Raw genomic sequence first — 25247 nt, 5'->3', positions numbered from 1 at the left:
CAAGGGAGGCCAGGCTCAGGGCCCGGCCCCTGCCTTGGTCCACTTGGGACGCTGTAACAAAATGCCACAGATGGAGGAGCTTGTAAATGACAGAAACTTATTTCTCACAGCTCTAGAGGCTGGAAGTCCAAGATCAGGGTGCCACTTGACTGGGGAGGGCTCTCTCCTAGGTTGGAGACTTCTCGTTCTATCCTGATGGCAGAAGGTGGAAGGGATCTCTCTGGATCCTCCTTTATTAGGCGCTAATCTTATGCATGAGGGCTCCACTCTCACAACTTAAGCACCTCCCAAAGCCCCAGTTAGTAGTCAATCACCTGCAGGGGTTAGAATTTCCACATATGAATTGGGGTGTAAAAACATTCAGACCATAGTAGTCTACCTCTGGTTCCCCAAATTCATATCCTTATTGCATGGAAAATGTGTTCATTCCATCCCAACAGCCCCCAAAGTCTTAACTCATTCCAGCAACCACTTACAAGTCTGGGCTGAAGTTCCCTCTAAACATCATCTAAGTCAGAAACGGATGGGGCGCTGGGCAGAATCCACCCCGACTTACGTTCCCCTCCAGCGGTGGACCTGTGAAATCGAACAAGTTGAGCGCTTCCCAAACACAACGATGGGGCAGGCATAGCACGGCCAGTCCCGCCCCAAAAGGGAGGGACAGGAGAGGAGGAAGGGGTGACAGATCCCAAGCAAGTCCAAAACCCAACAATTACATCTTAAGACTGCAAACAAAATTACATCTTAAGGCTGAGAATAATCTTTAATTTGATACTCTGCCCTCTGGGGTGTGGTCCCATTTTCTGGACACACTGAGTGGGGGTCTTGTCTTTTGGACACATTGGACTTCCTGGATTGTGCTGCCCCCACGGCTTTGCTGAGCACTGCACACCGCAGCTCTCCTGGGCTGGACTCAAATTCCAGAGGCACTCCCAGTCTGGGGGGCTTCGGGAGGAGCCCTACCTACCCCCCAAGGGCCTGGATAGGAATCTGGCCCCCACAGCTTTCGGGGGGGGTGTTACCTGGTCTATTGAAACCCAGGCAATGCCCCCCTTTTGAAACTGAGGAATCAGTTCTGAGGACCTCTGAATTATCTTTGGGGTCTTTCCTCCATTGTCTTGAAGAGTAGAGCTTATTAGAAGCTGAATAGCTCTATGGTCTGTGCCATCCAGTAAAATCTAAGAAGTCTGACTCCCTCCGTGCCTCCCTCCCTCTGTTCCTCTTCCCCTAACTTCAAATAGGCTGTTTTCCTGTTGGGGTGGCTGATTAAGTCCATGGTTCACATGCATCGCTTGGCTACATCCTTAACATCTCCTTCCAAACATGTTTTCTCATTTGCAATATAGATAGACTGAGAATTTTCCAGATTTTCAATTTCTGCTTCCTTTTTGAACAATTCTTTCTCTAAGTCATTTCTGTCTTCTCACATTTTACTACAAGTATACAAGGGAAGCTAAGTTGCACCTTCAATTCTTTGCTTAGAAATAGCTTCAGTCAGATACTAGTTTCATTGCTCACAAGTTCTACCTTAAGAGACGAACACAAGTCAGCCGAGTACTTTGCCGCTATGTGACAAAGATTGCCTTTCCTGTTTCCAACTACATGCTCCTCATTTCTGTCTGAGACCTCATCGGAATGGACCTCACCGTCCATGTATCTGCCGACATTCTGTGTGCAAACCACTTAGGTCTTCTTTAGGAAGACAAACTTCCTCTACAGCTCTCCTCTGAGCCTTCCCCCAAGTTGCCTTTTCAAGGTCTGTTCCTGGCAACATAGGCTTTTTTTCTAGCGGGAACCTTCCCGCTTCTGCCCATCACCCAGTTCCAAAGCTGCTTCCACATTTTTAGGTTTATAATAGCAGCTCCTCACCTCTGCTATCAATTCAGCCTAACTGAGGTATAATTGACATACAAAATTGTACAATAGTTAAAATACACGTCATGGTGACCTGCTGTATCCTGTGAAAGGATCCCCTCATGTAGTTAGTACATCCATCACCTCACGTAGTTATCCTTTTTTTTTCTGAGAACATTTAAGTTCTACTCTATTGGCAAATTTAATTTTCTAACAATATAACGCAGTACTATCAACCATAGTCCCCATGACATACATTAGATCCTTAGATCTTTTTCATCTTATAGCTGAAAGTCTGTTTTCTTTTACCAACCTTTCCCTACGTCTTCCACACCCAACCCTTAGCCCCTGGAAACCGCTTTCCTACTCTCTGTTTCAATGACTCTGACTTTTTGTTTTTTCAGAGATTCTATATATGAGTGACACCATGCAGTACTTGTCTTTCTCTGGCTTATTTTACTTAGCATAATGCCCTCAAGGTCCATCCATGCTGTCACAAATAGCAGGATTTCCTTCTTTCTCATGGTTGAATAATATTCCATTGTGCATATACACCGCATCTTCTTCATTCATCCGTTCACTGCTGGACACTTAGGTTGTTTTCATATCTTGGTTATTGTGAATAATGCTGCGGTGAACATGGGAATGCAGCTATATCTTTGATATCTTGTTTCCATTTCCTTCAGATAGACATACCCAGAAGTGGGGTTGTCGGGTCATATGGTAGTACTATTTTTAAGTTTTTGGGGAACATCCATACTGTTTTCCATAGTGGCTGCACCAATTTACATTCCTACCAACAGTGCACAAGGGTTCCCTTTTTTCCACATCCTCACCAACACTTATCTCTTGTCCTTTTGATGATAGCCATTTTAACAGGTATGGGGTGGTATTTTACTGTGGTTTTGATTTGCATTTCTTTGATGATTAGTGGTGTTTAGCACCTTTTCATGTACTTGTACCTTTTTATGTCCATTTGTTTTTATTTGGAAAAACATTTAGTTCCTCTGTCCTTTTTTGGATCAGATCTTTTTTGTTGTTGTTATGAGTTCTTTATATATAGGATATTATCCCTTTATCAAATATATAATTTGCAAATACTTTCTCCAATTCTGTATGTTGCCTTTTCATTCATTTTGTTGATTGCTTCCTTTGCTGTGCAGAAGCTTTTTAGTTTGATGTAGTCCCACTTGTTTATTTCTGCTTTTGTTGCCTCTGCTTTTGGGTCAAATCCAAAAAATCATCCCCAACACTGATGTCAAGGAGCTTAGCCCCTATGTTTTCTTCTAGGAGTTTCATGGTTTCAGGTTTTACTTTCAGGTTCAAGTTTTTAATCCATCTTGAGATGATTTTCTGTGTATGGTGTAAGATAAGGGTCTAGTTTCATTTTTTTGTGTGTGGCTGTCCAATTTTCCCAGCACCATTCATTGGAGAGACTATCCTTTTCTCATTGTATACTTTTGGCTCCTTTGTTGTAAATTAATTGTTTGTGTATGTATGGGATTATTTCTGAGCTATTATGTTCCATTGATCTATGTGTCCGTTCTTATGCCAGTACCATACTGTTTTGATGACTATAGCTTTGTAATTTAGTTTGAAATCAGACCATGTGATGCCTCCAGCTTTGTTCTTCTTTTTAAACATTGCTTTGGATTTGGCTGTTGTGGCACAGTGGATTGAGTGCTGGCCTGCACACCAAAAGGTTGCTGGTCAGGGTACATGCCTGGGTTGTAGGCCAGGTCCCCAGGAGGGGGCACACAAGAGGCAACCACACATTGATGTTTCTCTTCCTCTCTTTCTCCCTCCCTTCCCTTCTAAAATAAATAAAATCTTAAAAAAAAAAAAAAAGCTTTGGCCATTCAGGGTTTTTTGTTGTTGTTGTTGTTGTTGTTTTTTTTTGTGGTTCCATACTAATTTTAAGATTGTTTTTCTTTCTGTGAAAAATATTACTGGAATTTTGAAACAATTTGTATTGAATCTGTAGATTGCTTTGGGTGTTATGGACATTTTAACAATATTAGTTCTTCTAATCCATGAGAATGGAGTAGCTTTCCATTTATTTATGTCTTTTTCCATTTCTTTCATCTTATGTCTTATAATTTTCAATGTACATATCTTTGACTCTTTGGTAAAATTTATTCCTAGGTATTTTATTCCTTTTGATATAATTATAAATGAGATTGTTTTCTTAATTTCTCTCTCATAGTTCATTAGCAGTGTACAGAAATGCAACTGACTTTTGTACAATATATTAATTTTGTATCCTGTCACTTTACTAAATTCATTCATTAGTTCTAACAGTTTCTTTCATGCAGTCTTAAGGGTTTTCTGTGTATATTATGCCATGTACAAATGGAGCATTTTACTTCTTCTTTTCCAATTTGGATGCCTTTTATTTCTCTTTCTTGCTTGATTGCTCTGGCTAGGACTTCTAGCAGTATGTTTAATAAGAGTGGGCATCCTCCTGGCTGGTTGGCTCAGTGGACTGAGCGCTGGCCTGTGAAACAAAGGATTGCCATTTTGATTCCCAGTCAGGGCACATGCCTAGGTTGCAGGCCAGGCCAGGTCCCCACTGGGAGGCGCATGAGAGGCAACCCACATTGATGTTTCTCTCCCTCTTTTTCTCCCTCCTTTCCCCTCTCTAAAAATAAATACAATCTTAAAAAAATATGAGTGGGCATCCTTATTTCTGATCTTCCAGCTTTACACTGTTTAGTGTGGTGTCAGCTATGGGCTTGTCTTATGTGGCCTTTGTTATGTGGAGGTACATCCCTTCTATTCCCAGCTGCCTCCCCAGTTTAGGTTTGTTACAGTGGCACCCCATTCCTGGCCCAAGTTTTTGTCAGTCCATTTGGGCTGTCATAACCAACCATCACAGACTGGGTAGTTTATAAACAAAGACATTTACTTCTTGCAGCACTGGAAGTCTGAGATCAACGTGTCAGCATGATCTGGTGAGGGTTCTCTTCTGCATGGCAGACTTGTATCCTCGCACGATGGAACAGGATTTCTCAGGACCCCCTTTTATAAGGAAGTGATTCCACCCTCATGACTTAGGCATCTAAGTCCCCACCTTCTAATACCAGCACTTGTTGATGTTAGGAGTTCAATATGTCAGTTTGGAGGGGTGGCACAGATAGGCAAACTACAGCATTCCTCAGTGACACTTCTGTTAAGTGTCCATGTAACTCAATGCCTAGAGACAGTCCCTAGGCCTGCTTCTGTAAGGGGATGGTTCTCTGAAAATGCCCCAAGAGGAAGGCTTTTCTGAGTGACAAAGGTCCCCTATCTCATGACCATAAGGAAGGGACAGGGTATGGGGGAACCTAACATTAGAAAATGTGTTACTAATGCCCAGTTCGTTCATATTAATGATTTCAGAAAGTCCCTTGAAGGTCCTTGTTGGTGTCCACATTTCACAGATGTAGGAGTCAGGGGCCTGCCCAAGGGCAGGACTGAGGGATCATACTTGAACCCAGTTCAGGCTTCCTGCAGAGTCCGCGCTCTCCTCGGCAGCTGTGAGAGTATCTGTTCGTGTGGGCGGGAATGCCCTTAGCCTTTTCCTAAGTCAGGGCCCGTCTTTGGTTGTTTTTGTTGCTCCTCATTCCCAATCCTTCCTGCTAACTCCAGAAGGCTGGTCACTGAATTACAATGTTTGGGATTAGGCTCATCATCCAACCCCGTCTGAGTGACAGTCTACCTCACCTCCTATAGTTGCTAATGAGCTGAGCCTTCCATCTGGACCCAAGTCCTCTCCGCGCTGAGGCTCCACCATCATTCTGCCCCCTCTACCCATTACAGGGATCCGATGTTCTGGAAGATGTCCAATTTCCATTTATTTATTATTATTGGGTTGGCCAAATAGTCTGTATGGCTTTTTTCCCGTAAAATAAAAGACACATTTTTCAATATCACCAATAACTTTATTGATTTGGATAGTTAGAATATGTTGGTGATCTCCTACTATTGGCTTCTAGTGGGGAGAGGCCAGGGGTGCCGCTAAACATCTTCCAATGCATAAGACAGCCCCACAGCAAAGAATTATTTGGCCAAAATGTCAACAGTACTAAGAAACTTCACAAAACCACTTTTGACAAATTCACCAATTTTGATTTTTTAAAAATGCACGCTGATATGACAGCTGTCACAATACAACCTAACAAAAATGTTTCAAATGAAGGTAAAGACAACTGAGCACTACCAGAGCCCTTGTACAGAACAAAGTCAACAAACGTTTTGGTCAACCCAATAGTAACCGCCCACCAGAGCTCTGGCCAGCATGGTTGCCAGTGCTCCCCGGCTGTTAAAACCGTTATCAGCAAGACAAAATGGCACAGTGAGCCTTTGCTGCCTGAGGCGCGTGTGGGACTTCTGGAGTACTGAAAATAGCTGTCACTCATTCTGTCTACGCCTACCGGGGTGGCCTGGGCTTGGTGACCCCTCCAACTTGGAGGACGTACACATGCAGCTGAGCTTGGAGCTGGATTTCTTGGCACCCACGGCTATGTGCTCTTTTCACTCTATTAGGCTGCTTTCTAAATCTTTGTATCCAGTCTTCCCATGTCCCCAAACCATCAAAGGCGTCCCACTCTCTCCAGGACATACCTGTTCCTTGGCCCAGTGCTGAAAGATCTTCAGTGTTGCCCACTTGCTTTTTCAGATTTCACCGTCTATTCTCCCTGTGCTTTCATCTGGCATTCCTAGTGTCCCATGAGTAACTTTGCAAGTGTTGGTCACCTGACTTGGGAGACCCTGTCTTCCCATCCATTCAGCCAATAGGCTTCGGCCCTTGTCTGCTGCACTCACACTGCCCCACCGTGTGAACTAGGGCAGGCCCAGGTTTGCCCTTCATGTGCCCAGAACGAGGAGCCAGCCCTTAAGTGAAGGCTCACCTCCCAGCTCAGCACCACTCCTGGCCTTTCGCCACAGCTTGGCACTGAGCCTTGCGCATCAGTCGCAGAGAGGGTCCCCCTTGGGATGGTCATTAGGAACCTGAGTTGTTGTTTTCCATTTGGGGAAATACAGGTTGGCCCAGGATTAGACCACACAACCCTCGTTGTTCAATCTTTTCCTTACTACTCCAACATAGTATCATTGGAAATTTAAAACTTTCTTTTATTAAAGACTGAAGGAAATCTTCATTGAGAAAAGACCGCTCCCCAAGAAAGCACGGTACGCATTTGGCAAGCTCCCAGAGGCAGAAGCAAGATCTTTTCCCACCTTCCCTAAGAACACCAACAGGGCTGCCGAGAGGAAGGACAGCTTCAGTCCGAGCCCGGGGCCCAGCTCTCACCTGCCTGCCCAGGGAGGGAAGCAGGCCGGCCTCGGGGCTGCCCGGGGCTGCAGCTGCTGGAGCAGAGCAGCAGGTTTCCCCCGGGGCCAGAATCTCCCTTCCTACTCCCCTTTCTAGAACACCTAGCTTAGGGTGACTCAAACTGGTATGTATATAGCGTGATATTTTATTTCACTACACAGAAAGACACTTTGCTTGCTATACATCCCAGAGACACACAGCACTGAGCTGAATCAGCAGCAAGGGCCAGTGCCTCCCGTCCCTGTTCTTGTGGTCTCTGTCTTTCTTTGCACATTTAGGGACTGGTGATTTTTCTTTCTTCAACAACATGGATTAATAGAAACTAAGGCAGAGAGTTGAAGGCACACACTCATGAGTTTCCTGCCCCTTGTGTCTTTTGGTGCCCAAAGTAAGCATTCAAAAACCATTAAGTAGCCAAATTAGTAAGGGGATCTACAACCTCTCCATGAAAGTGGCCTGAGGTAAGCTCTGAAAATGGTTCACTGGTTACTTGACCCAGAAAACCCCCAGAACATCGTGCAAACCAAGAGGTTCAAATCTTCGTGTTCACTTTAAGAACACTTGTGGAACAGCCCAGGCCATCACAGGTGTGTGCATCCGAAAAGCCACCACGCATCTGAAACTGTCGCTCTGCAGAGGCAGCATGTCCCATTCCATCATGATGATGGTCCTGCTTTCAGCAGGGGAGCAGGGGCTCACCCCACCGGGGCTGGAGGCTCCCCTGCTCTAAAAGGAACAAGAACGAGGCCTGGGCAGGGACTAAAATGACAAACAGTGACTCTTCTACAAAGGTGGAGGTTTATTTCAACAAAATGTGAAAAGAATACATCTGACTGAAGCTCCTTGCTCATCAGGGTGTGTGTACATCGGATTCTCAGTGAGAGGTGAAGGCTGCTTTGTGAACGAGGTGAACAGACAACATGGCAATCTCAGCTCTTGCAAGTCTTCCTCAATACGTCACTCATACTCCTCCTGCCTCAGTAGCTGTGTGTGTGTAATGGGCTGTGGGAGTATCAGGTTGCTCACATTCAGTGGCTCCTTCTGACTTTTCCACATGAAAAGTCCCTGTACAAGGCAAGACTTACATGAGGCGCCCTGGAGATGGGGGACTAGGCATTACAGGACTCTAGAGAGGAAATGGGTCTGTTTAGTGTTTCATAATTTGGTGGGTGGAACGGGGAGAGGTAAACAAGCGTAACCCGCCTCTGAAGTGCCAGGACAGGCAGAAGCGAGGACTGACGGCTGGTAGAGTGCAGGACCTCATACCAGCCGTCAGTGTGGGGAGTTGTATTTATTGCAGGAAAGTGTAGAGGAATAGTCTGGTCCAAGATGAAGTCAAATCTTACTGGGTAAACAGATGTAAGCAACAGTAGAGGCTTCTTCCTGGACTGAAAATTGTCCCCCACCTTTTCCCGCCCTTCTCTGATGGTGCCGAACACTTGGACCTTGTAGCAGGGCAGCCTGGCCGAGCCTCTGAGCCCCGGGGGCAGGCAGTTATGTATCCAGCCACGCAGTGCCCATCCACACAAGTAGTTCCCAGAGAAGGGGATGTGGAGCTTGCTCTTGTGTGTGAGCTACAGGGTTAAGGCTCAAAACTGCAGCTTGTACACCAGCATCCACACCAGTGCTTCTACGACGTCTTAGTGATTTCCTCCTTGGTCATCAGTGACAAAGGCAATTAGCTGCACTGGAGGAACCGGCTGCTACACCAGCCCTGATCACCTGCCACTCTTGCTTTAACAGTATCAACAGGGGAGTCCGTAAGCTCTTCCTTGACTAAACTGGTTGTTGAAACTAAACAAATGCTCTCCACCACCTGCAAGGAGGCCCCCTGCCTCTGGCCGGGGAGAGACCAGCAAGCATGGAAGAAAGACTGCAGCACCATGAAGGAGTTGTAGGTAATCTTAAGGTCATGTGGATTCCACGGGCCCGGTGCCGAGAGCACAGACGTCACCATGGTTCCTGTCAGCAGCTGCGGGGTGCCCTGCTGCACCTGTTGCCTGTATACATTCCGGGAAGAGACCAGACCCACAGGGCGTGGGACTGTATATGCTAGGAGAGTTGCCCCGGAAACCGACGAGCGACTCTGTAGGCACTGTTAACCTCCGTGACTATCAAAGCTCCAGGCTCAACAGTAACAACCGCCCAAGTCCTAACGAGCCTATTTGGCCTACCCTCCTTGCTGCGCAATTAACTACTTTCCATCAGCCAATCAGGACAGAGAGGGCAGTCCCCACCCTGCCCACCCCTCTGCCAGTTCGGCTCCAGCTATGCCCGTGGGGCCCTGGGAGGAGGCGGGGGCCTCCCACGCACTGGCCCATCGAGCAGCGCCAGGCAGTGTGGTGCAGGTCTCCACCTTTCCATTTGTGCTAAGAGAACTGAGCTCAAGGTTGAGGCCCCTAAATCCACAACAGTGACTTGGTCTGTGTTCTTTCTCTGCTCCTTGGATCATGCTTTTGCCTTCATCTTCGAGTTCCCATGGAGCTTGCAGATTTCAGTCACTTTTTCTTCATAAATAGGTACCTTAGTGTGATCAGACTGGGAATGAGTCCTCTCCAGCGTCTAGCGTGTACCACCGGGCTGAATGTGGGGTGAGGGAACAATGGGCTCAAGGCTTCCCCCTCACCTCACCCCAGCCCAGCCCAGCCCAGCCCAGCCCTCCGCCGCTGCCTGTGCTGCAGGCTCATGGGGCCGGGGCAAGGGTGGGTGCTGAATGCCAGGCCCGTTCCTGGCCTGGGACCACAAGGCTGTCAGGATAGGAGGGGCAGCCCTGCTCTTGTGTAGGAAGACCTCGTGGTACGGGTGTACCCTTCATTGCCTTCTCAGGTGTGCGCAGGGAGAGAGGGCTGTCATCCCAGCCAGGGTAATAAATACTGAAGGGATAGGTATGACCAGTGGGCTGGAGTGGGGCTTGGTGACCCTCTGTCCCAGTATGCCATGCAGAACCTGAAAGCATTCAAGGGGAAGCAAAATGCCACTTTGATTCCAGTGCTGGGTCTCCTGTGCCTTCTCATCAGTGGGCTCGGTGGTGAGAGGCAGCTCCAGCCCTTCTCTGAGAGGCGGGGCAGGGTGGGCAGGAAGCTGCCCCTACGTGGAAGGGGAGTCCATAGTGGAGAGGATCCGAACGATTTCTGCTCGCTGCGTGGGGGAGATGTGCTGGGTCATGTGGACGATGGAATCCATGGCAACTTCTGGGTTGGCCTGTACCAAGCTGGAGAGGAAAATTGGGGAGGGTGAAGAAGAGAAGAGAGGCAGCAGCGTTTCCGTGAGGGCTGCTTAAGAACGGCCCCTGCACGTGCTAGCGGCGCTCACTGCGGACGCGCCAGAGCACCGCCCTGGATTCATGTTCTTACCTGAAAACTGCCCCCAGCAGCAAGGCAAGCAACAACATAACCCTGAAGCACTCTGCTGTGTCAAAAGGTAAGGAAGTGCCTCAAAAACCAGTGTCAAAACCAGTGCGGGGCGGAGGGAGGCGTATCACTAAGATAGTGGGGCCAACATGATGATGTGCCCATTGGCTAAATCTGGGACATCAACATAAGTATAACAATCAATTAAAAATTATTTAAAAAATAGAAATATATATCAAATATATATTCAATAATGAATATATAAGTGAATGGAGGAGAGAGGACTTGCTTACAGCAGAGCTGGTGCAAGCAAAATCGCCCATGGATGCTAAATCCAGGTGAGAATGCTGATGAGGAACAGGGTGTCTGAGTGGCCTTATGTCTCCCCACATACTGCTTATTAGGTACAAGGGGGGAAACCAGCCATCACACACTGGAGAAACTGAGTAACATCTTTACCAGGTGATGAAAACAAACACCAGCAGAGGCAGATGGCATTGTGTCTCCAGATGTGGGACCCCCGGGAAGGCCACCTCACCATGTAAGGAATGATCTGGCTGAGCACAGATGATCTGAATTTAATCACAAAGGAACACCTGACAAACTCAAAACGAGCAGTTCTACAAATGGGTTAGATAGACGAGCAGCCACTCACCAATGATAAAGCAAATGGGGTAAAAACGTAAACAACAAGTACAGATTTGTTCTTTTGTACTGTTTTTAGTTTGGGGGCTTTTCTGTAAGTAGAATGTTTCCAAATAAAAGGCTTTTAAGAAACATCCCCCCCCATGGTCCGCCCCCTGCTACAGAAAGCCTGGGAGCCTCTAAGGAGACATCCCACTGTGCTCCGAGAGGGGCAGGCAGTTCCCCAGGGAACTGCGTGCAATCAGCTCTCCTCACAGGATCGCTCATCCAGTTGGAGTATCTGCATTTGGAGATAATAGTTGGGCATAATGAACTAAGTCTTCATCTAGCTGAGGTCGCTAGGAGCCCCTGGGGACTGGAAGCTGAGGAAGAACCGTGCTCCAGGACTCTCTGTATTGGGGGGTCAACTATGGTGGTCTCCAGCAGGAAGAGACCACAAAGATGTAAGGCACCATCATCTCACGATTTGTGTTTATATTTTTCATTCTAAGAAGTGAGCCCACCTCTCCTGAGAGTCCCCTACGGCGGGCCTCACCTGCGGATCTGCTTGAGGACATAGTCTCTGCTGATATACTTGATGTTTTCCTCTATGACTGAGCGGACCCCGTCCTCCTCTGTCAGCTGCTTCTCCAGCCACTCTGCCAGGTCCTTGTTGTTGTCCCAAACATAGGCCTACAAACAGACGAATCCTGGTCAAGCACCTGAGTGTTCGGTATCTGGAAGATTCGCTCCAAACACTTGCTCAACTCAAAGAACTTGCTGCTCATGATTCTGTTACTGTTGACGTCGTAGAATAAGGAGCAAACAGGCCTGAGGACGGGAGCTGGCCTCATTTTCCCCATCCTCCTTTGGACACACATGCACATGGGGAGCACCACTCAGACCTTCCCAAGCCACCTGTCTGACTGCGCCGGTCACTGTAGGTCTTGAGCGATGCCACAAAGGCTGAGAAAACTAGTTAAAATCCAAACTGTTTAGTAAAGTGCTGACTGACAAGGAAAGGTTGTTTGGTGGTTGAAAATGAAACTATGCTTTCTGAGAAACTGAGACCCGATTCCTAAAATGTTAGGCTCTAGTCCCAGTCAGGCCCTGCAGGTAAGTTGCCTGATGTGAGAAAAGTCCTGTGGTGAGGGAAGAGCCCGCAGGTGCGACACCTATTTTACTTTCTCCCAGAGTATTCAAAAGGGTCAAGATGTCTGTAACCCTGAAAGACTCAACAAACCCCCTCTTGCCTCCTTTTTTTTTTCAAGATCATTTAGCTGAGTATTTCCTAGGTAGTTGACTACATAATAATTCAGGAGTGTGTTAGAAACCTAATAGCCTTCTCCTTGCTCTTCTCCTCTCATTTTCTTTACAAATCATTTAGGAATCGTTTTGTTAATGGTTTCCGGAAAACCAAGTACCACCATTAGGGCTCATTCATATTTATGTCATTTTGTTTGGGTAATTAAACACAAAGCTCGTCATTTAAAGGTGCGCTATCCTTCTCTGTTATCACTAACGAAGTCAAAGTCAGAATGACAATGAGTTTGGCGCTGTAATTTAATAGGTGGGTGCATTAGGGACTCTCAGAGGCTTGAGCTACAGCTCAGAACCTGCATCTACCACAGCTGTGACTGCAGGGCCTGCCAGGCCCACAGGGCACGTGTTCATTGCGCCCTTCAGGAGGCACCACGCAGGAAGGGGCAGCCCTGCGTTGCTAACTTCCTATTTTGAGCCTTTAAAAATAATGGATTCTTTTCAGACTCACTTCCCATCTCTAACTTAGCTGGCAAGTTAGATGTGACTAGTTATTTACTGTATGTCATGTAACTGACTTCTACATTTCTAACAATTCTTTTTTTCTTTTTTAAAAGATTTTATATATTTTTAGAGGGGAAGGGAGGGAGAAAGAGAGGGAGAGAAACCTCAACGTGAGAGAAAAACACCAATCGGCTGTCTCTTGCATGCGCCCCGACCAGGGACTGTACCCACAATCCAGGCCTGTGCCCTGACCTTTTGCTTTGTGGGATGACGCCCAACTAACTGAGCCACCCTGGTCAGGGCTCTGACAATTCTTCAGTCCTTCACAGTTGAAGGATTAAGGAGCCCCAGAGTTAAGGATCAGAAATGTGCCTTTTCTAGCTCCTTGTCCAGTTCTTCTGCCCCCAAATCTGCCTGCCTCTGTAATCACTGGTAAAAAGATTGGCTCTCCTGGTCGGGGAGCTGTGGCCAGGGTGGTGCAGACCTGAGCAAGCCATCCCCCGACTCTGGGCCTCCGTCAGGGCTGCTGGCACACTTCTGAGGCTACATGGCAGGACAGTTTTTGTTCAGAAGGAAAGGAGGTGCCACATCACTCTCTCTTGACAAGGGCGGGAGTGCTGCTCTCCCCACAACATGGTCTTAACTCTTGCATTCCAGCTCCTGCTCACCCCGCATATGGTGGATGCTCCTGAACTCCAGCGCCTCCATTTCCATCACTGGTAACGGCGACTTCTGCTCTGTGGCTTGAGGACTTTGGAACATGCCCCTACCTCTGGAGCTTTGAAGGCCAGAGAAACTAAAACCATGACTACCGCTTGAATTTCAGTATGGGAAAAGAATTAGGTTTACCCTAGAACCCCAAAGCCTTTCGTTTAGGAGACTATTTAATACTCTTATTAATCATTTTTAATCCGTTTGCTTTTAATTAAGAAACAGCATGATGCTTTCCTATCAACATATGCCAGGGAGCAGATTAATTGTGGCTTAAGATAATGCTCCTTGATTGGTGTAATGTATTAGCTAACGAGATGCCTGCTTCTAACGATGCTCAGACGCTACAGTGGAAACCAGCTACCCTCTGGAGAAAACTCTTCTGCCGTCCCCTCCTGCAGCCACAGAATATGCTAGGTGTTTAACGTTAAAAAAGTTCCCAGAGAGGATCAGAGCAACACATCTCAAGTTTTAGAACTGTTGCTCTAAAGCCTTCCCTTTGCACACATCCTTATGTGAATAATCGCTGTTCAAACTATAGCAACTGGGTGACAACCAACAAGCCAAACCCCAGTGAAGTTTCGATTGCACCGCGGGGCAAGTGAAGGCAAAGGGGTTGCAGACCTGAATTAGCTGCATTTTTAGCAAGAATAAACAGGTTAAGAACCCACATTGCACAACAGACCCGGGAGGCTTTTACACCCTATTATGGCCTAACTTCCTTCCCCCAGGAAAAGCAAGGTCCCTTCTGCTGGGTCAGGGAGTCCACAGTCTTTCTGTGCCCTCTGAGAACAGAGCTGTAAGGCTCCTCACTCCAGCCATCCGGAAGGATGAGCCAACCCTATTCCCAGAAAAAAAAGAAAAAAAAAGACCCCATTATTATTTCCAACCGGAAAATGATGAAAATGTGGTTCATTATTCCTAGTGCCCCAGTGCGGTTTTTAAACCAGTGTGAAATGCGGGGTTGCTAACCTCATCACAGGCTTGGGCCCATACATAGGTCACCTGCCTGACACTCATCCCAATCAGAACATTTTAATACCAATACAATATCGATAATTAAACATAGCAACACTGGTCTTACAATAATGTTCAGTAGACATTTTATCTCTCTCTGAATCAGCGGTTAAGTATCTACAGCACTACTCAGCCTCACTAATTGTGTGTAGTAATTAGTCTATCTTACAAAATCTAAATGACCTGTTTGGAAAGTTTCATTTCTAACCTATCAATAACTGTTAAGTCCTCTTTACTCAATGGCACCGCAGGGCCAGGGAGTGACCAGGGCACAGCCTGCTGGATGTGAGCCCCAGCCACTTGTGCCCTGAGGTAACTTGCCTTGCAAGCTGCCGGGAGACACGTCCAGCCCAGCCGGGTGATTTTTTTTTTCTGAGGATCGGAGCACAGCAACAAAGAGCCATGTGGGCTGGGGTCTCCTAAGAGCCACTCCAGGCTCAGGCCCACCCAGGGCCAAGCAATGCTGGCCATGTTCTGCCTCACCCCTGCCTCTGTGGCCCTAAATGGGAAGTTTGGTGCACACTTATCCTTGGGGGTAACTCGAGTCCAGGCCTTAGGGGCCACAGAAATCAAATGACCCTACCAACAGTGCTCTTCCTCTACAATCCTCACAAGGGCCCCCGCTGACAACCTCTCATTTGGAAATCCAGAACAGAGTGAATGGGCAGATATCGGGACAATAAGACTGTATTACGGCATCTCAGGTTGTGGGTAACTTAGAGCAAGCCAAAACAACGACCGTTACTGGGACTCTACTATGCTCATGGAACCAACCCCTCTCCTGCCAAGATCATTAAGTTAACTTGGTCTATGTTACATTTTTATATTTTTCACCTTTTTAACAAGCTGTGCTGAGAGGAGGAATATTTTGTCAACTTAATGCCAGTTATTGTGCTCCATACTTTACTTATCATTAAAAATCTCACTGAACCCGGTGAAATAAACATCACCCCCGCTTTACCCATGAGGAAACAGAGACTCAAATAGTATGTCCACACCAGTAAGTGGCAAAGCTGGGATCCAAAAAGTTTGTGAGATTCTAACTAAAACCCGTCAGAACTGTGCTCCATGCAGAGTTTCCATCTCAATTTCTACTATTGGGAGAAGAAAGTCAGTCGGTTTGAAAAACCACAAACCTCAAACTGTGGATCTAAGAATTAAGAGGGAAAACATGCCCATGAAACAAATGTGTGCTATGTTCTTATGACCCAATTTAAACAAATTCTTTTTTTTTTTTCAGGAAGCTGTAGTGGTGCTTCTGCCTGCAGAGAAACTATGAACCGTAACCCTGTTTCCCGCAATTGGACTGCCCCCGGGACTCAAAGCGGACCCCCAAGTCACGGTAGCAGACCCCTCGAAGGCAGCGATTTTCGACCGATGTGCTGCAAAAAATTTTTAAACATCTAATACCTGACTATTTAGTCAGGGGTCCTGACCTCTTTTCCCTTACACTGTCAAATAAAAAAATGACAGCAGCCAGCACAACAATAGCTGTCTGGTGTGAATGCCCTGTCTTGAACCATAATAGAGGTCATATGATAAAGTTGCATCTTACTGGTTAATTCTTGGCACCAGGAATTCTTATATACAAGTATAGGCACCTGATTTTTAAAAAGTCACTTTACAGCATGAAGGGTAGGTAATATTTTCTTTTTTGATAAATCAATCAAAATTATGCCATTTTTTGGGTCAGATCCGCAAAATACATATTTTTGGGGTGCCGCAGAATTTTAGTAAATTAGTTTATGTGTGCCATGAGATGAGAAAGGTTGAAAATCGCTGCTCTAAGGAAAACAAAAGATTGACATCGCTCAGTTATGTACTATCACAGTGTCTTCAAATTTTCAGTCCCTGAACCTCGTTCTTCAGAATTAAGACTAAAAATGCAAATTCTCTGGGGGGGGGGGAGAGACACACACACACACGCACGCACGCACGCGCCGATCTCTCCCCCCACCCCGCCCCCGCAATGGCTAATAGATGCCAATCACTAAGTGCCTTTCCCTACCGGTAACCACAGTAAGGATTAGAGGGGTTGCTCCTTGGTGCAAAGCCATGGTCTAGGCCCAGCCAGCCTTTGTACTTGAGAGCCACGGCACACAGTGTCTGTCACTGTTGGAGGCACCAACAAAAAGCAACGGTTCTAAGGTTTTAAGCCATTCCCAAACACTGAGCAGATTTCACATCAGCCCTTTGGAGGCAGAACAGACAGCTTCTGAACATTGCTACCCTTTCTTCTCTCAAGGGCATGGCAGATTTTATCCCACACCCCACATTACACCGGGTCCTGCTGAGCCTGCAAAATATGGAGGGAGGTTTCAAAGCCACCTCACAGGACACCCACCCTTTCCTCCTCTCCTAATGGTCCTGGACTGAGGGCTCAGGAGAAAGCAGGGGAAACAGCCTCCTCCCAAGCTAAGGGGCTGAGGTCGTCTTTTGTACCTATTTCCAGCCAGGAGTCTGTCCCTACACAGTCCACTGTTCTATTAATAAGAGATGGAAATGACAACTTCCAGACTGTCCCCTGGGCGCAGGATGCTGAGGAGCAACTGAAGGGCCCAGCCGCTCACTTCGTGCTCGGAGGAGGGCTATTCCTTCTCCTCCTCCTTGTGCCTCCTGAGGCCGTGCATGTCCATTAGTGACTAATGTGGTAGGAAGGCGGTGCGGGCCTCTCCTGGCCACACGCACACTCCATTTACCTAGCCAGCCACTCTTAACTGGAGAACAACCTCTTATTTTACACTTGCGTGACTTTCAATGCCAACTTCCACTGGAAGCTGCCAGTAGCCACTGACAAAATTGTCTCACTCAATTATGATGCCACAGACTGACCTTAACCTGAACCAAATGTCACATAAGGCTGCACTCCTCTGCTGCACATCTGAAATATTTATCCAAAGAAGCTTTTCAGTTGTAAAAAAATGGGGAGACTTAACACAAAGGTGAATCTTAGAAGGACTCTGATTCACTGACTTTACAACTGACGGCAAACCTTGGAGTTCCTGAGGACACTCAGCAGAGACTTCAGGCAACGCTTTCCACGGAGAGGCTGGCGTGCCCCTCTCCCCGCCCCCAGATTCTAACCCCGTAGTCACCAAATGTTTTGGATCACGTAGCTATTTTTAGCATACTATCAAATTCTGATAAAATGTTTGATTGATGCATATGACTTTTAATCCATATACTACTAATAAAGGCTCATTTCTTTTACTTAGTAGAAATAGAGAAACAAAAGCGCCAGCTTTTCCTTCCTTGTGCAACCCAGGACCCAAGGGCCAAGATGCTGGGTCTGGGTTGTCCTGGCCGCAGACCCATCCCACCCCCAGCCCTGGGGCAAGAGCACCGGGGACACCATCTTGGCGAGGTTGCTGCTCCAAGGCAGGTGCCCTCTGTGGGATGAGCCCCAAAATACCCAGGTTCATAGCTCCCATTTCTTTCCAGCTCAGATTTGAAATCAGAAGCTTTTCCATGGTCACAGCACTTGTTACCTAAACAACTATCACCTCTCTCAGGCTTCTTGCTCCTGCCTCCTTAAGTTCCAACACAGCGACCTGAGCAGTTTTCCTATAACACAGCTCAGACAATGTCTCTGCTGCTTAAAATACCTCAGCAGCTTCCCACAGGACCACGTTCAAGCCCCTCAACACCGCTTCCACAGCCCTGACGCTTCCCGTCTCTGAGCCGTCCTGAAATATCTCCAATGCATGACACTCTTGCTACCCGGCCTTAGGACATGCTGTCTCTTCTGCCTGGAACGTTCCTCCTAAAATCCAAACCCTTCCTCTGGTTCATTTCTGCTTTGTTTTCAGGTGTCTGCTCCATCACTTCTAGAAGTCTTCCCAGACTCCCTTTCCCCTTCCCAAAGAGTGGGTCAGATGTCCTTTTTCTGTGCTCTGTGACGCTCTGTGACGTCCTGGGTTTGCCATGTTCAGCAAAGGTCTCGCCGTTGTATGCGACCTCGTGACTCATCTGTCTCCCCGCTAGGTGGGGAGCTCTGTATGGACAGAAACAACATCTGCCTCCATAACTACCATGTCCCCTGGTATTTAGTAGGTGTTCAAAAAGGTTTGCCGAGTGACAGAATGAGCTGCAAAAAATGCCCTACCATCTCTTCCCATGGGACACCATGGACCCGTTACTGTGGGGAGGAAACAGGGCTCAGGCCTATGCTTCCCCTCCACCCCTGCCCTGAGAGGCCTAGGGACTCTGAGACGACCAGCCGTGCAGGCCTCAGGCGGGGGCGAGGAGCACGGCACAAAGGCTCCTCCGAGGGCGCCCACCTACCTTCACTGTTCCTTCCACTTCCACAAACCAGCGCCGTAACATGGCCTGGATCTGGCCATCAGTCAGCTCGGGGTTGGCGTTGTGGATTTTCTTCTTGACCAGGTCCTCCAGCAGAAGGCGCCTCAGCCGCCAGTAGAAGAAGGTGCGGGATGTTTTCCAGTCCAGGATGTCCTGTACACACACAAAGATAAACTGAGTCCCCCCAGCCCCAACCCCTCCCTGCTCAGTGCCAGTCCAGGGGGAACCCACGGGCACAAACACCTGCTCGCTGCAAGCCGCTCAGAGACTTGAGAGCTGGCTGCGAGCTCCCCACTCCTGCGGGCGGGCCTGCGGTTCAGAGCAGCCCCTACCCTGCTGACTGCAGCGTGTGCACAGCGATAGGCCTGGCTAATGCTTAACCCCACCTGTGGCTGAGATGTCCTGGGGGGCTGTGAATTCCCATATAACCAGAGTGAGAAACTGGGTTTGAGCAAATCGCTCGAACAACTTGCATGCAAATCAAGTGTGAGTCAGTTGCTGATGGGACCACATGTGACTCAGTTTCCCACCAGTAAAATGGAGCTTGCCTCCTGAGGAGTCCAGGAGGCAACCTAAATGATAAATTGTTTTAGGATGATAGTGGATACAGAAAAAGGGGAAAGTCTCTCAAAAAAAAGAAAAAGAAAAAGAAAGTGGTCCGATCTGCACAAGCTGTTTTGACCCAGCCCCTGTGAGCCTGTGCACAGGAGACACACACTGGCTCGCCCACGGCTCTCTGACAAGTCGGATGCAGGCAGCCACTGTACTTACGTTAATGACACCCTTCTCCTGCATCCGGCCTGGTGTGTCGTGCAAGTCAGCAAACTGCACGGCTACCTGATGGTAAATGGGAGTCAGGAATTCCTCCCGCTCCTTCAACTTGCTCTCCAGCTCCTTCCGCTCAGCAGTGCTGAGCTCCGGGGTGCCTGCAATTAAATCAACCTGCCCATCACACTCTGTGGTGACCAGGAATCTCTCTGCGCAGGAGCAGTTGTCACAGGAAGTTCAAAATCGCCCCGTGCCTCTGTGACCTGCTCTCCATGGTCTTCGCCACCTCTTTGCTGTGAGGCGCCAGACCTCCCTTTGTCTTGCCACAGGGAGCCCACATGTCCTCCCCTCCCTGTGGAGGTCACAACTGTAAAAGCAGCCAGGGGAGTCTTTCTCCCTCGGCCTCTCCCCAAGCAGGTGCAAACAACACCTGGAGGCCACTGCATCTCACCCTCTCACTGACTGACAGCCAGGCCCCGTCTCCCTTGAAGGACACCACGCCCATACCCCGCTGCCCCGCACCAGAGTGGCTGGACAGGAGAGTGTGGGACGTGGTGGGACAGCACCCCTGTGCTTCCGCGCACAAGCCGGCGGCTCTTCTCTCCTCCAGGCCACGCCAGTAGCCACCCAGTTTGACAAGAACCCGAATGACTTCTAAGTTTGCAAGCTGTTTACTCCACAACTTCTCATCTCAGGTTTGGATGCTCTTAACCTGAAGTTAGTAGAGGCCAATCTAGTTACAGCCACGTCTGTGCATCTCATGCTGGCCCCCTAGTCTCCTGCTTGAGATGCTTCTAACAGAGCCAACCCCTGACCACAGTGACAAAGACAGAACCCTCACTCCACAGACAGGAGACTTTGGAATTCCTTATAACAAGGACCACCCCTCCCCACCCCGCCCGCTGCCATCAGTAGTGTCCCAATTATAGGGGTTGGTATGTTGTACTTTTATTCCTAATTAGTCTCAGAACGGGGCTGGCAATCAATACTGAAAATTTAGTTGCCTGCCTAGTGAGGAGTAAGTCTAGCTGAAGGAGCAATAGGCGACAATCCCCGGTGTTGAGGACAACCTGAATGCTTTGTCACCAAAGCTGACAAATAAATACATGACCACAGGTGATGGGATGCAGAAGAGAAAGGTCTTTCTCAAGCATGTCTGTCTGGGAACAGGCATGGCTTTTTATGCCACTATCAATCACATGCCATAAACAAGCCTTGGGCTGCTGAGTGTGCCATAAGTATTATATACAAACACATGTTAATAGAACAGGGATGTAACTATAGTACCTACTTTCATTTTTATGAGGTCTTTGGATGCCCAACTGTTCCCCCCACCCCTTTTTTTTTAACTTATCACTACTTTAGAACTGCAAAAAACAGTGCTGAAGGCTATTTTTTCTTGGGCTCTCCCAAGGAGAAGAATCACTTTGGGTCCTTGACTTCTCAGCGGCCTTCTTTCCAAACCAGGGAAACAGCAGGCTGGCATGGGGACCCCTGCTGTGGGGTGAGGCGGAGGCCATTCACTCTCGGGGCGGGGGTCTGCCTGGGGAACTGATGGGCAGGGGCCAGCTGCTTTCCTCTGAGATGAGACTGTCTCAGTTATAACACCCTGGACAGGGAAGCAAACATTTTTCCTTCACCAGTAAAAGGAACCAAAACTCCTTGGAGAAACAGTTGATTCCAGGGCTGGGGCAGTGAAAATATAAGATGAGCCAGAAACTTATTGTCACAAAGAACAGGAAGTACTGAAATGATGGGGGCATGTTAAAAGGACACGATGCTCCCACTGACCAAATCTGGGACAACTTGAGCAGCATATTTATCAAAAAAGATCATGTATTTATTATCAGACAGATCATTTATGGAATCAAATAAGAACCTGTGAATCCATCCTGATATAAAAGATTAAATGGGAAAGAAGGAAAAGGATAGTTCTTCCCTCTGGCAGAATAACTATTACTAGACATGGAGGAATGATGGAATTAGGAAATCACCATTTTACAACCAGCATAGTAATTGATTTTGCCAAGAATTAACAATGACTGGTAAAACTAGCGGGTGAAAGTTTGATGAGGAACAGGATATTTACATAACATCAAAGTATCTCCTTACAAATTACATTTTTAAATTTTATTTCTTTATTTTTAGAGGGGGGAAGAGAGGGAGAAAGAGAGGGAGGGAAGCATCAATGTGTGGTTGCTTCTCATGTGCTCCCTACTGGGGACCTGGCCTGCAACCCAGTTATGTACCCTGACTGGGAATCAAACAGGGGACCTTTTGGTTCACAGGCCGCACTTCAATCCACTGAGCCCCACCAGCCAGGGCCAAATTACTTTTTAATTACAAAAGGAAAAATGGTAATTTTATATTGGATTAACCTAGTGAACAAAACCTTAAACAAGTAATCAAAGTTACCATTACCAAGAATAGGACAAACTGACATTATGTGCCTCCTGATACAGTGGCCTGAGAAGGACACACCACTTTCGCAATACCCCTGTCCGAAACGCACAGCCTGAATCTAATCATGAGGGAATGCGAGGCAAGCCCGAATTGAGGAACAGACTACAAAACAAGTGGCCTGTATGCTTTTTTAAAAAAGTCCAGCTCATGAAAGATAAGGAAAGGCCAAAAAATTATTCCAGATTAAAGCAGACCAAAATACTTGACAACAAATTGTAATGCGCGGTCTGGAATCAGATCTCAGACCAATTTAAAAAAGGGAAAAAAAGAAAAAGGAAAAAATGCTTTATAAGACATTATTGGAACAATTGACAAAATTTTAATATGAATCATGGATTAGACAGAAGTGTTATATCAATGTTATAGTTCCGGTTTTTATAAATGTACTGTGGTTATGTAAGGGAAGTCTGTGTTCTTAGAAACACACACTGAATATGTATGGATAACGGAGTATGATGTCTACAGATCATTCTCCAATGGCTCAGAAAATATGTGTGTGTGTGCGTTTGTGTGTGCGTAGAGAGTGAGCGAGCACACGCATGTGAGCATGCAGAAATGATAGAGCAAACTGGGACAAGATGTTAACAGGTGAGTCTGAGAAAAAGGCATTAGAAGTCCTTTGTACTATTTTTATAACTTTTCTGTAAAATTTATCAAATAGAAAGTTAAAGAAAATAAGCCCACTAAAAAAAAAATGTTTTTTTCTGGCTCCCCAATGCATATAATCAATAATCAAAGCTAATATTTACAGGGTACTGAGAACTATTCTAAGTGCTTTGTATCTATTAACTCATTTCATCCTTACAACAACCTTAGGAGGTTGGTATTCCTATTATCCCCATCTTACAAGTGAGGAAACTGAGGTACTGGGAATTTATGTAACTCACCCAGGTCACAAAGCCAAAGAAGGGGCAGAGCCAGTGCTCAGGCACAGCAGTGCAGCTCCCAGGTCTTCTGGGCACTATATAATGTTGTCTATATTGCTTACGTGGGGCAGAGAACACAGACTTCAGTGGTAGCATCCCTTTGATTTCAGAAAAGGCTAAAAGATGACAGCAGCCTCCTAGCTGGTAAAGCTGAAGTTCCATCCTAGTCCTACTCCATGACGGAGACCAAGACAATGTCTCCAGTAATTCCCATTCTGGAGGTCAGACATCAGACTTCAGACTTAAGGGTAGCTTCTTCTGTTACTGTGAAGATCAAGAACTAACACAACAGCCTTGCTGGGTCTGAGGGGTGGGGGCAAGGGATGGCAGGGCTGTGGATGTGGCTAAATAGGGAGCTGCAGACCCTTACAACATTCTCCTGGGTAAATAACCCACGTTGCGCTCTATGCACTTACATGTATATGTGCACCATATATTACACATACCATTTACTGAGCAGTTACTACGGGCCAGGCACTGCACTCGATGCTCTCAGGCTCACATAACTTGTAAGTCACCAGGCATAATTCGGACTTAGGTCTGGTCTGCTATTACCACTGCTCTCAAGCTGAATATCTAAGTATTACTGAGCTTTCCAAGTTGCTTCACACACATTATTTCTAATCCTTTTAACAACCCAACCTTACAAAAAGGGTGTTGATTTTACAGATTAGGAAACCAAGGCTCTGAAATATGAGTGACTCACCCAATAGCATCCAGCTCGTGAGCGGCAAAGTCAGGGTTTACACTAATGTCTGGGTGTTGCTGAAGCCTGTGTTCTTCCACGTTAAATGGTACTGAAGACGACTGAGCAGGTGTCCTGGCAGTTGCCAAGAAGGGGAATCAGCTGGAGAGTTTGGTTCATTGGTTAGAGAGGAGTTAACAGCCCAGCTCAGCTCTGGGTGCAGAGAGGGAGGACTTACGAGCTTAGGAGCAGAGTATTCTGGAAACAAGGCCTTGGCTTTTTACCAAGTTGGAAGGACAGAGAAGGCTGGCTCTGGGGCTAACTACGAAGGTCTTGTCCGCCTAATCAAGCTATTCAGAGCTTTGAAAGAGCAACAAAACAAACAGCTGTAATGTTCTCCCCCCCGCCGCCCCCGCCCCCCGCCACCCCGCCCCTGCCCCGAGACCAGACGACCACGGAGCACTCCCTCAAAGGCTGCCGTGCTTGCTTCCTTCAGTAATGCTTCTCATCACAGTTCAAGACCCACCTCAAAACGGCATCGCAGCAAGGAAAAGACAGAAGTGGCGAACCTATGTCTTTTAAAATGCAATGAGAAAGCCAAGGACTTGTGTGCTTTGTTTTAAGGGGTGTGGGGAGGTCTTCTAAATTTTATTTTCTAAAAATAAAATGCTGCTGTTAAGCTAGGTAGACCCTTATAGAGCACACTGAGGGCCCCTCTCTCCTTGCACAGCGAAGCAGCCAGCCCCGGTAATGATTTAGGGGAGATTAACAAATATGTCAATGTCTATTTTCTGCTTAATTTAAAAGCGGCGTCTATAAAGATTTTTGACTTCTGAACCCTGTTCTCCTGAAAGAAAGAACCTAAGAATGAGGAGGGGGATAAAGAGTGATTATCCTATCATTGATCGTTTGTCAGGAGCATTTCTTATTCACTGGACTATTGTAAAAAGCTAAGCTCTCGATCAATCCTGTAAGCTCCCTGTACAATTAAATATCTTGGAATGGTTTTCTTTCTTTTCTGGCCAGATTGCAGGGCCTCAGGGTTTTTAGGAAAGCAACTCGGTGTGTGTGCGCGCGTGTGTTTAAGGCTATGCTACAGAGAGGAAAGTCATTCTTTTCCAGGACCTACTTTAGGAAAAGGCTGAGATGAGAGAAGAGAGGTACGTTACTCCCATCAGACTTCCCCCCCAAAATAAAAGGACCCCATAAATCTTGAAAATTAACTTTAAATAAAAAAATTTTAATAGAAAGAGTTAAATACAGAAGTCTGATCAAATGAGAAGAGCTAGCATTACTGAGATATTACTATGTGCTAGTATTAAGTACTTTTTATCTAATTAAATCTCAACCCTAAAAGGTCACTATCTTACAGATAAGAAACTGAAGCACAAAAAATGAAGTGCTTGCCTAAGGCCACAAAGCTAGGACAGGTGGAGCTGGGACTAGGCTTAGGTAGACTGGCTTCAGAG

At 46.9% G+C, this 25247-nt stretch overlaps 1 protein-coding gene across 2 annotated transcripts in view; it reads right to left on the bottom strand.

Annotated features, from left to right (window-relative positions):
• Positions 1-7963: 7963 nt before the first annotated feature.
• ACACA (acetyl-CoA carboxylase alpha) overlaps positions 7964-25247 on the bottom strand; it is a 219182-nt gene continuing 201898 nt past the window's right edge. For both annotated transcript variants that reach the window (XM_054574834.1, XM_054574835.1), the window contains exons 53-56: positions 19708-19862; positions 18919-19089; positions 11699-11835; positions 7964-10379 (exon numbers count right to left, since the gene is read on the bottom strand). In XM_054574834.1, the coding sequence (XP_054430809.1) occupies positions 10256-10379; positions 11699-11835; positions 18919-19089; positions 19708-19862 (587 nt within the window). In that variant the 3' untranslated portion in view covers positions 7964-10255. The remainder of the gene's footprint in view (positions 10380-11698; positions 11836-18918; positions 19090-19707; positions 19863-25247) is intronic.

This window comes from Pteronotus mesoamericanus, unplaced genomic scaffold (genome assembly GCF_021234165.1).
Source record: "Pteronotus mesoamericanus isolate MK-2021 breed Mesoamerican mustached bat unplaced genomic scaffold, CSHL_Meso_final contig_269, whole genome shotgun sequence".
NCBI lineage: Eukaryota > Metazoa > Chordata > Mammalia > Chiroptera > Mormoopidae > Pteronotus > Pteronotus mesoamericanus.
Note: the sequence above shows the minus strand (reverse complement) of the source record. Positions and strands in the feature narration are given on the sequence as shown.